The sequence below is a fragment of the Exophiala viscosa genome (genome assembly GCF_022695815.1).
Source record: "Exophiala viscosa unplaced genomic scaffold EDD37scaffold_7, whole genome shotgun sequence".
Lineage (NCBI taxonomy): Eukaryota > Fungi > Ascomycota > Eurotiomycetes > Chaetothyriales > Herpotrichiellaceae > Exophiala > Exophiala viscosa.
Window position 1 is genome coordinate 627,204 of NW_026944359.1, and position 12,768 is coordinate 639,971.

The 12,768-nt window shown below is 51.4% G+C and overlaps 4 protein-coding genes across 4 annotated transcripts; all 4 read left to right on the top strand.

Annotated features, from left to right (window-relative positions):
- Positions 1 to 1,104: 1,104 nt before the first annotated feature.
- EDD37DRAFT_610360 (uncharacterized protein) lies at positions 1,105 to 2,352 on the top strand (the record flags this gene model as incomplete). Its single annotated transcript, XM_062815203.1, has 1 exon — positions 1,105 to 2,352. One exon carries the CDS (start codon positions 1,105 to 1,107, stop codon positions 2,350 to 2,352), a length of 1,248 nt encoding a protein of 415 aa, XP_062668933.1.
- An 803-nt stretch (positions 2,353 to 3,155) lies between these two features.
- Positions 3,156 to 4,464, top strand: EDD37DRAFT_454073 (thioredoxin-like protein). Its single transcript, XM_062812905.1, has one exon. The coding sequence runs from the start codon at positions 3,261 to 3,263 to the stop codon at positions 4,203 to 4,205; it is 945 nt and encodes a 314-aa protein (XP_062668934.1). The 5' UTR covers positions 3,156 to 3,260; the 3' UTR covers positions 4,206 to 4,464.
- Positions 4,465 to 6,843: 2,379 nt separating this feature from the next.
- Positions 6,844 to 9,496, top strand: EDD37DRAFT_682511 (PSP1 C-terminal conserved region-domain-containing protein; the record flags this gene model as incomplete). Its single annotated transcript, XM_062819804.1, has 2 exons — positions 6,844 to 8,230; positions 8,268 to 9,496. The coding sequence occupies 2 exons, from the start codon at positions 6,844 to 6,846 to the stop codon at positions 9,494 to 9,496; spliced, it is 2,616 nt and encodes an 871-aa protein (XP_062668935.1).
- A 1,753-nt stretch (positions 9,497 to 11,249) lies between these two features.
- EDD37DRAFT_633701 (ribosomal protein L15e) lies at positions 11,250 to 12,716 on the top strand. The gene is made up of 5 exons (XM_062816803.1): positions 11,250 to 11,311; positions 11,370 to 11,456; positions 11,593 to 11,749; positions 11,804 to 12,030; positions 12,087 to 12,716. Exons 2-5 carry the CDS (start codon positions 11,370 to 11,372, stop codon positions 12,228 to 12,230), a joined length of 615 nt encoding a protein of 204 aa, XP_062668936.1. The 5' UTR covers positions 11,250 to 11,311; the 3' UTR covers positions 12,231 to 12,716.
- Positions 12,717 to 12,768: the final 52 nt, after the last annotated feature.

The window sequence follows — 12,768 nt, forward strand, 5'->3', positions numbered from 1 at the left end:
TCTGTGTCCATGACGCACAAGGAATGCTAGACACAAAATGTGAGGGACATACTAGTACGTGCTTGAATCATGTCGTCGACATCCTCACAGCCAGCTTCTTCTCTCCATCTTATTAGTATCAGGGGCAGAAAACCACCAAAACCCAATCTTGAATCCTCATCCACTCTTAATTTCCCCAATCTCCTTCTGTCGCGCCTCACTCTGTAGGCTCAAGCGCAATCAACTTGAACTCCTATGTAACCCAAGTCATGGACCGCGTCCCTGGAGTCGGGAGTGTGGAGGCTGATCCTTCCTGCAATCATTACAGTAAGTCTCTTATTCTCCGAGCCGGCAACCGTCGCTACCAGATCCCTGGTTGCGGAAGAAGAATGCCGCGTGCTGTGTGGTGCTTTATCAGTCTTCAATGTCCGCTGCTCCACGCCACCCTTACGTCTAAACAAGTATGATCTCGATCATAGAAAGCGATTACGAGCAGCCCATGCGCCATGACATGACAAGAGCGGTATATGACTTTCTATACCTACCAAAGCTGCCCCTCTCTTCTCAGGTCGGTCTCCTTTGCTCGTCATCAGTATCTGGATCAAGGTCTCGTGTGCCCCGCGGCTACAAACTCAAGTCACCACAAGTCTCAAGCCACCCGCCCCCATGTCGGACGCCCAGGTTTTCGTGTTCATGGCACTCTACCAAACCCAAATCGCGTCTTGACTTGCGATCATCCCCTGAAGATCGTCTGTAGGAACACGTAGATGCAGAAAGAATCGTATTCAATGCATGTCATTCCAGCTTTCTCGCTTTTGTATCATTGTGACCATTCTCCCATGGTTCACCTTCCTGCGACGCGTATTTCCTGCTTTGGCGTCCATATGTTGCACAAAAACGTCTTAGTCACGCGTCAACCACGTTGAAAGCCGCTGGACTGGAGCTTGGGCTCGGTCAATAGCTGTCAGGTCAAGCTGTCGTGCACTCTATTCAGCTCTCCCCAGACTCGTCATTAAGATTGTTGTTGATCGTAGATTGACGGGTTGACCGATTGATCTACGCGACTGACGTTGTATTCGGCACCAGCTGATTATCTCGAGGCCATTATCATCAGCCGTGGCAAATATGGCAATCGGAGAGCGTGGTGTTTCGAGCGTGTCCTCAAGTTCGACCTACCTGCACCATAACGACCTCGATCTCGACTCGCTTTTCAGGCGCCTGGACAAATACACGGCCGAGATGGACGAAGTGGGAGCTCATTTCAAGGGGGCTCAACGTACTTCAGACGAGTTCAGCCATGCCGATATGGGCCGCTTTTCTTTTGAAGATGATTTATTGTCCAACGGGATGGGGTCTGTTCTGCCGGTATCAAATTCGCGAAGAGCATCGTCACAGATCAGACGGAGTCTGGTCATGCAACGCGAACCTGAACCGGATCCGTCTCAAGGATTTGCGCGAGCACTTGACCATACGGCCGAGGTTAAGATAGAGGAGACCCAGTGCCAGCAAGAGCCTCCAGCGGAAGCCCAAGAGCCTTACCCAGGCAATGCCCAGGTCGAATCAGACTGGCCTTTGGTGCCATCCCAATCGAATAATACAGCTTCCACAAGCCTGAAAAACACAGAGTATATCGTTGACGGCGACTCGGGAGAATACACTGGTCTTCACGCACCCTCCCATGCACCTCAGAGACACTGGACCCTACCGCCGAGAACTTCAAGTAGGAAGGGACCACCAACGGGAGAGCTTGTCGTCAGGCGGCCACGCCCACCGACATTGCATCGACGGGCCCTAACGGGCCCAGAGCATTCTGTCGCGCGGAACGACAGCTGTGTGCCCGAGCAGACCGCTTCGCGTTTGGATCTTGGAGATAAACTGCCGCCTGTCCCAGCACTGTCACATGCTGGGTCCACCGCAACATTAAAGCCCGCACCAACGCCGCTGCTGATATGCTCGCCCGGTGAGGACCAGCTACGTCGGGAGTTGGAAAGCTTTGCATTGCGCGATGGGGCTGAGACGCTCAAAATGACATACAGAAACCGAAAACCACCCATGCTGAGTTTCGTCGACTCCGATGAAGAGGAGGAGGAAGACTGGTCGAAGTCAGTGGAGAAAGAGGACCAACATAGCGCCAATGGAGTCCGCATCAGGCGCCAGCGAAGCTTCCTGACCGTGTTCCAGAGGAAAAAGTCAGCAGTAGAAGAAGTCATCGACATGTATCTCGACGACCCTCCAGTCGAGAAGCTGATGCCGAGAAGTACATGGTCCACAAAGCTAAGCAGATCAAGATCTGGTCGGGCAGACTTGACGGAGAGCCCGCCCATTCCCGCCTTGCCAGAGAGCAGTCATGGCAGGCAACAAGTCTGGGTTTGAGGAGCAATAGGTTGAGGTCATTCTCCCTTGGCTTGTTTCGGGCTCAATTGCCCTACGAGCTCGGCGAACGCCTTCAACCCAATGCGCTCGGCATTGTCCGAGCTCATTTCCTGCTCGAGACGTCGCAACGCCCCGTTGAGGCGCTGCTCGGGAGACTTTGGCGTCCTATGGTGTCTAGCATGCGCTGCAGGGCCGATGTCAAGGTCCTTTTGCACAGTAGTTTCGAATATGACTTTGAGCTTGGCCCGCAGAATCGGATACTTTTGAAAGAGTTCTTGCAGACTTGGATCCTGAGCGAGCGTCTCTGTCAGGGGAAGGCCCTTAGTCGTTTCAGACGAAGTGGCAGACGCCGCCGCCGTGCTGACTTTGGGATCATCCCCTCCGACAAGACGGGTGCATTGACCTTGATGGGTTTTGTAACATTGCAGAGAGCAGCTGCCATATAAAAGTTAGCGCGGGCATTCACGCAGTATTGGAAAATGTCAAACCTTGTGGCTCTGCAGGATGGGCAGTGATATTTGAACCCTGAAGCATCGCAGACACTGCAAGTCTGCGTGGACATGAAGATAGCCTCAACAACGCGTTCGAGAAAGCGAAAAGCTTTTCAATTTGTTGACGATATGCACGAATACAATAGTCGTACTCATAAATTGTATGTGCCTGCTTTCGAAGAGTGATGATTGGACAACGTGGATGGGAGGGAAGAAAAGAAAGGCTGACAAATGAGAACGAAATATGCGTTCATTCACGTGAATCGCTCGGCCTGAATATGCGTCATTTTCGGCTTCGCAACATTTCTTTACCTCAATGATACAAGAGTTGCCGTCGAATCCTAAACATTCATATTTCTGTATCCCTTTCTTTTTACTGCGGCCGCAAACTTCTGCTAGTTGCTGCTACTTGTCCAGATGATGCGTGGTTTAGTGTCACCCTCGAGCCTACGGGCTCTACATGCCCCACGAGGAAGCAACACATTCAGTTATATTTGCAGAGCTGCTGCTACCCGCAATGTCCACCAGTCGGCACGAATACCTGCCATCACGACGTCGCAGGCTCGCCATCGACCTACGTTGAGACCCAGCCATCAAACGAGCCTCCCCATACCTTCAGCAAACCGAACAATATACATTCAGACCCAAACGACGCCCAATGCTTCTGCCCTTAAATTCCTCCCAAACCATCCTGTACTGCCAGACGGGTTCCCCTCAACTTTCCTCGAATACACCTCACCTCGCTCGACTCTGGCTGCTCCACATCCATCACCGCTCGCTGCAAGATTGCTTGACGTCGATGGCGTCACGTCTGTCTTCTATGGACCAGACTTTATCACCGTCACAAAGGCAGAGGACGTCAACTGGGCCCACATCAAGCCTGAGGTCTTCGCTCTGATCACCGAAGCCATAACGTCAGGAGAACAGATTGTGAATACGGTGGACAAAGGTGCTCAGACCGACGGCCAGGAAGGCGCAGGAGAAGACTCCCTTGCGGCCAACGACGAAGATGATGAAGTAGTGGCCATGATCAAGGAGCTCTTGGAGACACGGATACGACCTGCTATTCAGGAAGACGGTGGAGATATTGAATTTCGTGGATTCGACAATGGTATGGTCGGGTTGAAGTTGCGTGGCGCATGCCGGACGTGCGATTCCAGCACGGTGACGCTCAAAAATGGAATCGAGTCGATGTTGATGCACTACATTGAAGAAGTCAAGGGTGTGAATCAGGTATTGGACGAAGAAGAAGAAATAGCCCTGAAAGAATTCGAACGCTTCGAAGAAAAGCTCCGGCAACAAAAGGGCCCGGACGCAGCACCGTCTACAGTGGGCAAAGGCAGCCTAGACTTTGCGGAGTGATGGAAGGCAACTGCTGAACGGTGTCCCTGACTTCCACCAAATACGGAAATGACAGCTCGCGCTGCGTGTCTGCAAAGACTCTGCCATGGGTATTGGGCATAGGGCAACATCGTGTATACCCCTTTGGTAATGGCCTCTACGCACCTCAGGACATATCCTGATATCAGTCAATGGGTGATCAGAGTGAGAGTGCACACAAAGGGTATCTCATTCACTCCACTTGACCGTTGCGATTGTGCACTATGCACAATGTATCACTTACGGCTTGGTGACAGATCAGAGCAGCATCCTGAATACCGAATACAGCCGAAGGATACCTGGGACATTGAAGTTGTTGGTACCAGGACTTCCTATCCCCACACTCTCTCTCGGGAAAAGCTATGGTGATGAAAGACACCAGCGGCATTGCTCTCTCTTCACACAAGAGGAGGCACACACGACCGCACTCTGTTGGACAATCCTGGCCAAGTTAGTGCTAATATAGGAGTATTGCGTGCATAAGAGGCGGACTAGGCTGATTAGGCTTTGGTAACACATGCCGAGCACAATCCATATCCCATAAGGTTATACTTCATCAGGACGCATGTCATGTCAGCAGTATATATAATTACCTGGGTGCAGATCGATAGGTGTTGTACTTTCCTACGCAAGTGGTGGCGTACCTTTCGTGTACTGTCCATTATGCCTGTTGGGTCGCCAACAGAGTTCACCAGCATTGTTTTCTACGACATCATAATCACGCTCATCGAGTGCATGCATCGCTCGCAGCAAGGGGGGTTTGCCCCTGAGTTGGTCTCATTTACCTATCTTCATGCCGTATTTACCCCGCAATACGCAAACGGGTGTCCTACCCGTGTTGCTGCAGGTCATGCCATGTCCTTGATCGATCAGACCATGTTGGCAATTGCCAGTTGATGACTCAATTCACCATATTAGTGGCTGTCTGTCACCTTGGTGTCTCTAACTTCAGAACGACGGCCGAAACAACGGTCGTACTGCTTGTCGTCCATGAGATATCACCAAGTATTGACGTGTCCATAGGTGACCTTTGTTCCCGGCCCATCTCGTATCCGTCTGAATAGCTTGCCTGCCCTGATGCCCCTGGTTCTCACGCCCACGGGGCTAGTCACCCTACCTGGGTGGTTTCCGTGGACTGCCCTATCTTCCCCAGAAATCCAGTTCCAGCCGCGCAAGGACGTTATTTAACCAATCAGTCCACCTGGCCTTTGCCCTCTCCACCCCTCCTCCACCTAGAAATGGGCGCCCCTCCCCTCCTCGAGGAAAACTCTGTCTTCTCGCACCCCGGTTCGCACCAGTCCAGACTCGTCGAGTCTTCATGACCTGGCGTGACCTGAAAGAGGGGTCAGCGGCATCGTAGAGGGCAATAATTGAATAATGCCTGTCTGCTGTCTGCTTCGTTGTCTACCCGAGTGCTGCACCATCTCCGCCCGACCCTCATTCTGCACCATTTGCCTCTTTTCCTTTCTGTGCATCGCAACCAATGGCTAGATTGTCAGGCCATTCCCATGTTATCCACCTGGCCCTTTAGCAAGATCACCAGAAGGCCACCATCGACCACAGTTTCTTTCTGCTGGTCCGTCATCGTCCTTTGACCATACTCTGTGTTTTCTTGACATTCTGTGCTTTTTCGTCCATTGCCCGAACCGCAACAGCATCGCTTTGTGGATGTTTACTGCGATTGAAAAGCTCAGGTATTGCCCCAGAGCGCATTAATACTGCAACCTTTTGTTCATTCAAGCAGCCGTGCCTCATCGCAGATCGCACGAGCCGTGAGCGCCCGGACCCCCACCATCCTCAACCTTCCACCGCCCTAGAACAAGCCGATATCCTGGGCGGTCGGTCGCGTGAGACTCCAGCAAAGCCTGTTCAGCATAAATCCGGGGAAGGCGGCACACTACTTGAATCTCCTGTCCACGCCCATCCTCGGATACCTCCGCCCTAGCATCGGTCAGCCCGCTCTCCACGCTCAACTCCATCTCTTCCTCCCCATCAGGCATACATATTTACGGTCTTCATTGTCAGCAACTCCTAACGTCGTCGTCGGCACTTTCTTCGAAGGATCTCACTGTCTTCTGTCAAGCGCGGCGCTCCCGAACAACAATAGTCTTCAAAGATTTTTGTTGCCACTGGGGCGCTTGCAGGTTGTGACTACTTTGTTGACTCCTCAACAGTCGTCTCTAATCTCACCAAGACCCATCTTCGACGCTCACATCGCTGCTTTATACCCGCAAGTGGTCAACGGTACGAGATCGCGGCCGCGCCTTTTTCGAGTGAAGTCGGATCAAGGCTGCTCAAACAGCTTTGCAAATTCCCTATGTCAATCCTATGATACACGGGTGAGTAACTTTCCTGTCTTGAAAGCAACTACCCCCATCAGCTTCATTGTTCCTCTGTCAACCTTGATCCATAAGCAATACAAACAACAAACAACTGAGGCGACCTGTGTTCTGGAGCTCAGCCTCACTCTTTCAGCTGAGATTCGGTACCTCAACGAGAAAACTCAACAGCACCACTCTTTGTCGTTTCCCATAATCCCCTACTGTGAACCCTTAATTGACACTTGTCTGAACCAGATCGCATCCACATCTTTTGTCAAGGTGCAAGCGCGTCGTCAACCATGAGTAACCCACCACATAAATCGAATTTATCGGCACGCGCGCCTATGCCAGCCTTCGGCACCTTCGGCTTGCACCAGGCATCGGCTTCACTTCTACTAGAGAAAAGCCACCCTGGGTTGCGGCGCTCAACACCCGACTCAGAGGCTCTCGCTTCATCCGACGACGAGGTCGAACATGCCAAGGGGTCCGCCACTGGCAACGTTAAGGGGAACAGACATGGACGAAGAACCTCTTGGCTCAACGATGTCACATCCTCAAATTCTAATCGAAAGCCCTCCATGACAGGTCTGTACAGTCCCTCCACATCTCATCCGGGTACCCCTGGCACTGAACAGGCACCATGGTTGGGTACAAACATGAACAACCCAGGCGCTACGACATGGCACAACCCAGGAGCAGCTCCTTATGCTTGGCCAAACATTTGGAGTCAAGATGCTCGGAAAGACCCGCCCACAAGGCTTCAGGAGGTGGTGCCTACCAATGGCGAAGGAATACCGTTCTCTATTCCGTTGCAGCCCACGCCTAAGACATATCGTTCGCAGTCGTATTCGGTGGGTCAGCTTGACATGACCGCTGCTCCAGGCCCTGCAAACCCAGTAGCCACATCAGGCGAACCGACCAGAAGTAGACCTGCTGGTAACTATCCGTCCTTGCAAAGACGAACGTCCAGAACAAGTGGGATAGGTGGGTTGGACTCTGTCGGTCTTGGCCGACTTCGTGAGGTGGACGACGATGAGGAAGAAGCTCGTAACCCCGAGAGACCCAGTGCCGTTGCGACCGAGCAAGCCCGTATGATTGAGCGGCTTGAGAAAGAGAATGCTCAACTTCGACAGGCTGCACAAAGTCGGGACAGAACCATGTCAGGCACCTCCGCGACAACTCAACCACCACCAGGTTTCAGAAATACCCGTTTGACAAGAGCTGTGCCGGAAGAAGCCGAGACAGCTATTGATGACCAGGACGAAGTCGCCTTCATGGGTAGAAACGGGGTCCACCAACACCCTGTCCGACGAATGAGTGAGCAAGCTGCGGGATTTGTTGACCGACCAGAGCCTCCCGGGATAGAAAACCGAAGCCTGGAGGGGATGAGAAAAGCCCACTGGCAAACCTCGCTCGGATTTGGCCCCATACCAGAAGCACCCCAGAGTCGACGACACTCTTTCGCTGATGTGCCAACGCGGCACGGATCTATCAGCTCGAGTGGTGAGAAACATTCAAACGTTCGTTTTTGCTCCCTATATCATGAACTGATTTTCTCAGTAGGCGATAACGATGTGAGGGCGTATGGAAATGGATCCCAAACCATTTCCCAAGGCGATGATCGTGAGTTGAAACCTTGCTGTCTTGTTCGAGTCGTCCACTGTTCGACACGCCTGCAAAGAGCCAGTCGCAGAATACTGATTATCTCATCATCTCCTAGCAGAATACTTCCATTCCAACGAATCCCAACGCCGTTTAGCAGATGCCCGTGTCCATCAATCACATCAGAATTATGGACAACATCTCGGTATGGGCCAATTTGGCGAACCATTTATGCAACCGCTCTTCATCGTCAACTTCAAGTGTTGCCGGTCAGATGTCTTTTACATCCAAGAAGGAACAGGTCTTCATGTCAATGTCGGCGACCTTGTCATTGTCGAAGCAGATCGAGGTACTGACTTAGGTACTGTCCAACATACCAATATCTCATGGGAAGATGCCCGACGCTACAAAGAATACTATGCTGAGGAACACTACAAGTGGTTGATGATGTTTTCTTTGCAAAGTCGTAACGGGGGTCCCAACGTCGTCAATCCAAATGGTTTGAACGGCCGTCCTGGGAGCGCAGTCGGTGGCATGGGACCTCAGGGTCCTCATGGTCCTCATGATGGGACGCATCCAGAACTCAAACCGAAACTAATCAAACGTCTCGCGCAAACTCATGAGATTCAGGCATTGAAAGAGAAAGAGGGCAACGAAGCCAAAGCGAAGCGCATCTGTCAGCAGAAGGTTATGGAGCATCGATTGAACATGGAGATTCTCGATGCGGAATTCCAAATGTTAGTTCCTCATCATTCGCCGAGGACGAAGGTGACTAATCTGTTGTTCAGGGATAGCAAGAAACTTACCTTCTACTATTTTGCCGACAGCTATATCAATTTCAACCACCTGGTCACTGACCTCTTCAAGATCTACAAAACCCGAATCTGGATGTCCGCTATCAATCCTGCCTCGTTCCAAACCCCTACCGCTTCTCTTGGTATAACGCCAGTATACAATGCAACGCCGGGTGACGAGCGACAAAGGAGACGACCGCAACAACCACAGCAGACTCAAGGACCTGGGCCCCAGCAAATCACGACTCCTTTTGGAGACACGTTTGAGATTGATCGAAACTTCAACAATCAGTCCCAAGCAATGCGGAACCCATACTACAACCAATATCAAGATGTGGGTGCCGACCCAGCAGGTCTGCAACAGGGCGCAGCATCTTATGCACCAACGATGCCGGGTCAGATGGACCCTTTCATGTCCTTCTATGGTCAAGCATATCCTGCAGCCCTTAATCCAAGTGCTCCAAATTTCGCCACCAGTCGGCCCGACTATAGGAGTCGAAACGGCAATCGGCAAGATTGGATGGGGCAATTTCAAGGTCTTTCCCTTGGGTCCTAGAGCTGTTTTGTTTTGACCTTACTTCGGTGACGGACATGATCATTCTTCAAAGACTCTTTGTACCTGGGACTACCGCCTGCTATAGACAGGTTTCGACATTGTAGAGCTATGTTCAGATACTGACGATTCATTGCGACCTGGATAGAAATCTACGGCTGAAAAAAGACAAAGACTTAATTCAAAAAGTGGTTGAGGGCAGACTACATTTGCAACAGGAGTTTTTATGCTAGGATTCAACAAGACTCTCGAGGTCGCAGGTCTGAGGGCACCGGAGGGAAATAGGCTGGAAGCAGATTGTTATAAGCAGGGAGGGGGACTGAAGGAATGCTAATGTGCAGATGGGTGCCTGCGACCGCCAACGGAGGAGTAACGGAAGAGAGAAGGCGTCAAAAGAATCTGATACACTCACTCCCTACCCCATGCCTATTGTAATGTAATGGTTCAGACGACTTCGACTTTCAATTTGGTTGGACCTATGCAGCTACCTTCCTATGCAGTCGGGCTTCCGTCACATCTTGATCTTCTGACATTTGCGTCCAGTGCTCGCACTCAATACAACACACATCCACACCTCACTTGCAACTTCCGACCACGGTGGAGAATGAGTCCAGGACGCGTTGCAATGTCAACAAGACGCAGAAGCAGGTCAAATTCGACCGGCAAAAGGGTTGAATTTATCGACCTTCCCATCCTGTCATCGGATGAACCGTCACAGCCCGAGAGCAGCGCTTTCAGTGATATTTATGCACGAGAACTTGCGTAAGGACCGCACTCGGATGACCCTTCGTACCCATGTTTACAGGTGTCAGCATCGATACAGAACGCATGGGCAAGATCTGCGAGAAGCTCAAGGAGCCGGACCCATGGCCTAGCCGCTTCTCCAAAACTATAGAACAACGACACGAAGGGATCGTGAATAAATTGAAGGAGAGCAGGGAGAACAAGTACACCTCTACACGGCGAACCCCGGTTCACAACTGACCAAAAACAGTGCCGCAGACAAGGCAGCCTTTGAACATGAGTTTCTGCCACTTATACAGAAAGCATTGGGAGGCATCGACGGCAAGGACGAAGTCAATCCTGCAAACACAGCCATTCACGTCGATTTCCTCGGCGCTGAAAGACAGCCATATTGCGAAGGTCTTGTCAACCTCATGAAACAGTCCGACGCCCTCATCCGTGCCTTTGATCAACTCTCCGCACGCGAGGCGGAACAGTCAAGGTTCGGAGAGATCATCACCTCGTTCAAGAAAGAAAAAGACGTTGCAGTTGCCACTGTGCAAGCTGGCCGACAAGTGGCGGAGGCGGACGTCGAGAACCTATTGGCTGACAGGTTCCAAAATATCCGAAGTCCTTCTGGCCTTAAAGCGGAAGAGCAGCAAAGGGGCAGAATGCTGCTGTCGAGAGGGATCAACCTGCCGACAGCGACGAGAGAAACCGTGGGCTGGGGAAATGTGGCTCGAGATGCGGAAAAGGCCATGGCGAAGCTGTGTTTTGCTGGTCACAAGCACTTGAAGGAGCACTGAGTCTATGGAGGGTAGGGTCTTCGATGATCCGGCGTCGGGCACTATCTGATGAGTAGAAAGTCACCACTTCAGCATCAATCGATGCTTGATAGAGAAAGAGGGAACTTACATAAGCGCTTGGCCAATCTGATTGGTCCATTCCCCAAAGTCGATGCCAAGATTTCGGACTTTGCCAAGACTGCACAAATTTTGAAATCCCTCTGTCTGCGCTTCAATCTAATGGGACTCTTAATCTGCCATTCATTCCAATATCGCCAACACCAGTTCTTCGTGAGGCACAGTAGTCAAGGTCAGTCGTCGCTGGCTTCAAGATCAAGCGCAACAATTGGGCTAACGATTGTGTACAGATGGGTGCCCTCAAATACGTCGAAGAACTTCACAAGAAGAAGCAATCCGATGTCCTTCGATTCCTTCTCCGAGTCCGCTGCTGGGAGGTGAGCTTCCCCTGAACAAAAAAGACAGAAAGATGGAGGAAAACAAGATACTCTTGTCGTTCTGTCTTTGTGGCACAGATTTTCCCTGTGTCTTGCTATACACTCGTTGAACTTTGCTGAGAGTGCATCAATATAGCTCCGACAATTGAATGTCATCCACCGCGCTTCTCGACCTTCTCGACCGGACAAGGCCCGTCGCCTGGGATACAAGGCCAAGCAGGGCTATGTCATCTACCGTGTCCGTGTCCGTCGTGGTGGTCGCAAGCGACCTTCGCGAAAGGGTGCTACTTATGGTGAGCACATTGAAGATGAATTGGCACGCTTCCAAACAAGCTGACGATGTGAAGGCAAACCCACCAACCAGGGTATAAACCAGCTCAAGTACCAACGATCTCTCCGATCCACCGCCGAAGAGCGTGTCGGTCGTCGCTGCGCCAACTTGCGCGTCCTCAACTCATACTGGATTAACCAAGATTCAACCTACAAGTACTTCGAAGTCATCCTCGTTGACCCTCAACACAAGGCCATCCGCAAGGATGCCCGTATCAACTGGATCGTCAACCCTGTCCACAAGGTAATGAATGTCATTGGCAGCAATTGGAACATAGGAGCTGACATATTATACTCTAGCACCGCGAAGCCCGTGGCCTTACCGCAACCGGCAAGAAGTCCCGTGGTTTGGGCAAGGGTCACAAATTCAACAAGACTACTGCTGGAAGAAGGAAGACCTGGAAGAGACACAACACCCTGTCTCTCTGGAGATACCGCAAATAGATGTGAGGTCTGTGACGGACCTGTCTGGGTGTCAAAGTGTGGTTATGATATGCGAAAACGGATCGTTTCCGCAAATCTTACGTTTGGGATCGTGTCTATGGCCGCAAGCATACCCTTTGCATGGAAAGCGGTGGTGTGCCGCCTGGCGAAAGCTATCCACTGCATTACGCAGGTTTCAGTGGCCCCCGTCTCTGAACGGATGATACCAAAAATGAATGCAAGCGAAATTTTTGAACTGCATCCAACCGGGCGAGACGACCTATTCGTGCTCACCAGTGTTTCCTTCTTGTTCGGCTTTTCCTCGAGCTGTCTGCAGGGAATATTCTTTACCTTCTTTACCGCCCTTCGCATTCTGTATCCGCTTAGATCGACACGCAAATAGGTACACCCCCGTGCGAGACACCTGGGTCGGCTTTTATGTGTGGCACGTGACGAGGGTTTTCACGAATCAAATTTTCCCCGCATTTCACTTTCGAATGTCCGCATGAATTTTGTACGAGTGGTCGTCAACTTATAAACTTCTTTTTTCTTGTCCCGT

What these genes read in the sequence shown, in the direction of transcription:
- EDD37DRAFT_454073 (XM_062812905.1), top strand. Translation starts at nt 3,261, where the DNA reads ATGATGCGTGGTTTAGTGTCACCCTCGAGCCTACGGGCTCTACATGCC.
- EDD37DRAFT_633701 (XM_062816803.1), top strand. Translation starts at nt 11,370, where the DNA reads ATGGGTGCCCTCAAATACGTCGAAGAACTTCACAAGAAGAAGCAATCC. An exon ending in TCCGAGTCCGCTGCTGGGAG is followed by an intron (nt 11,457 to 11,592) that starts GTGAGCTTCCCC and finishes GCATCAATATAG; the next exon opens with CTCCGACAATTGAATGTCAT. An exon ending in TCGTCAACCCTGTCCACAAG is followed by an intron (nt 12,031 to 12,086) that starts GTAATGAATGTC and finishes ATTATACTCTAG; the next exon opens with CACCGCGAAGCCCGTGGCCT.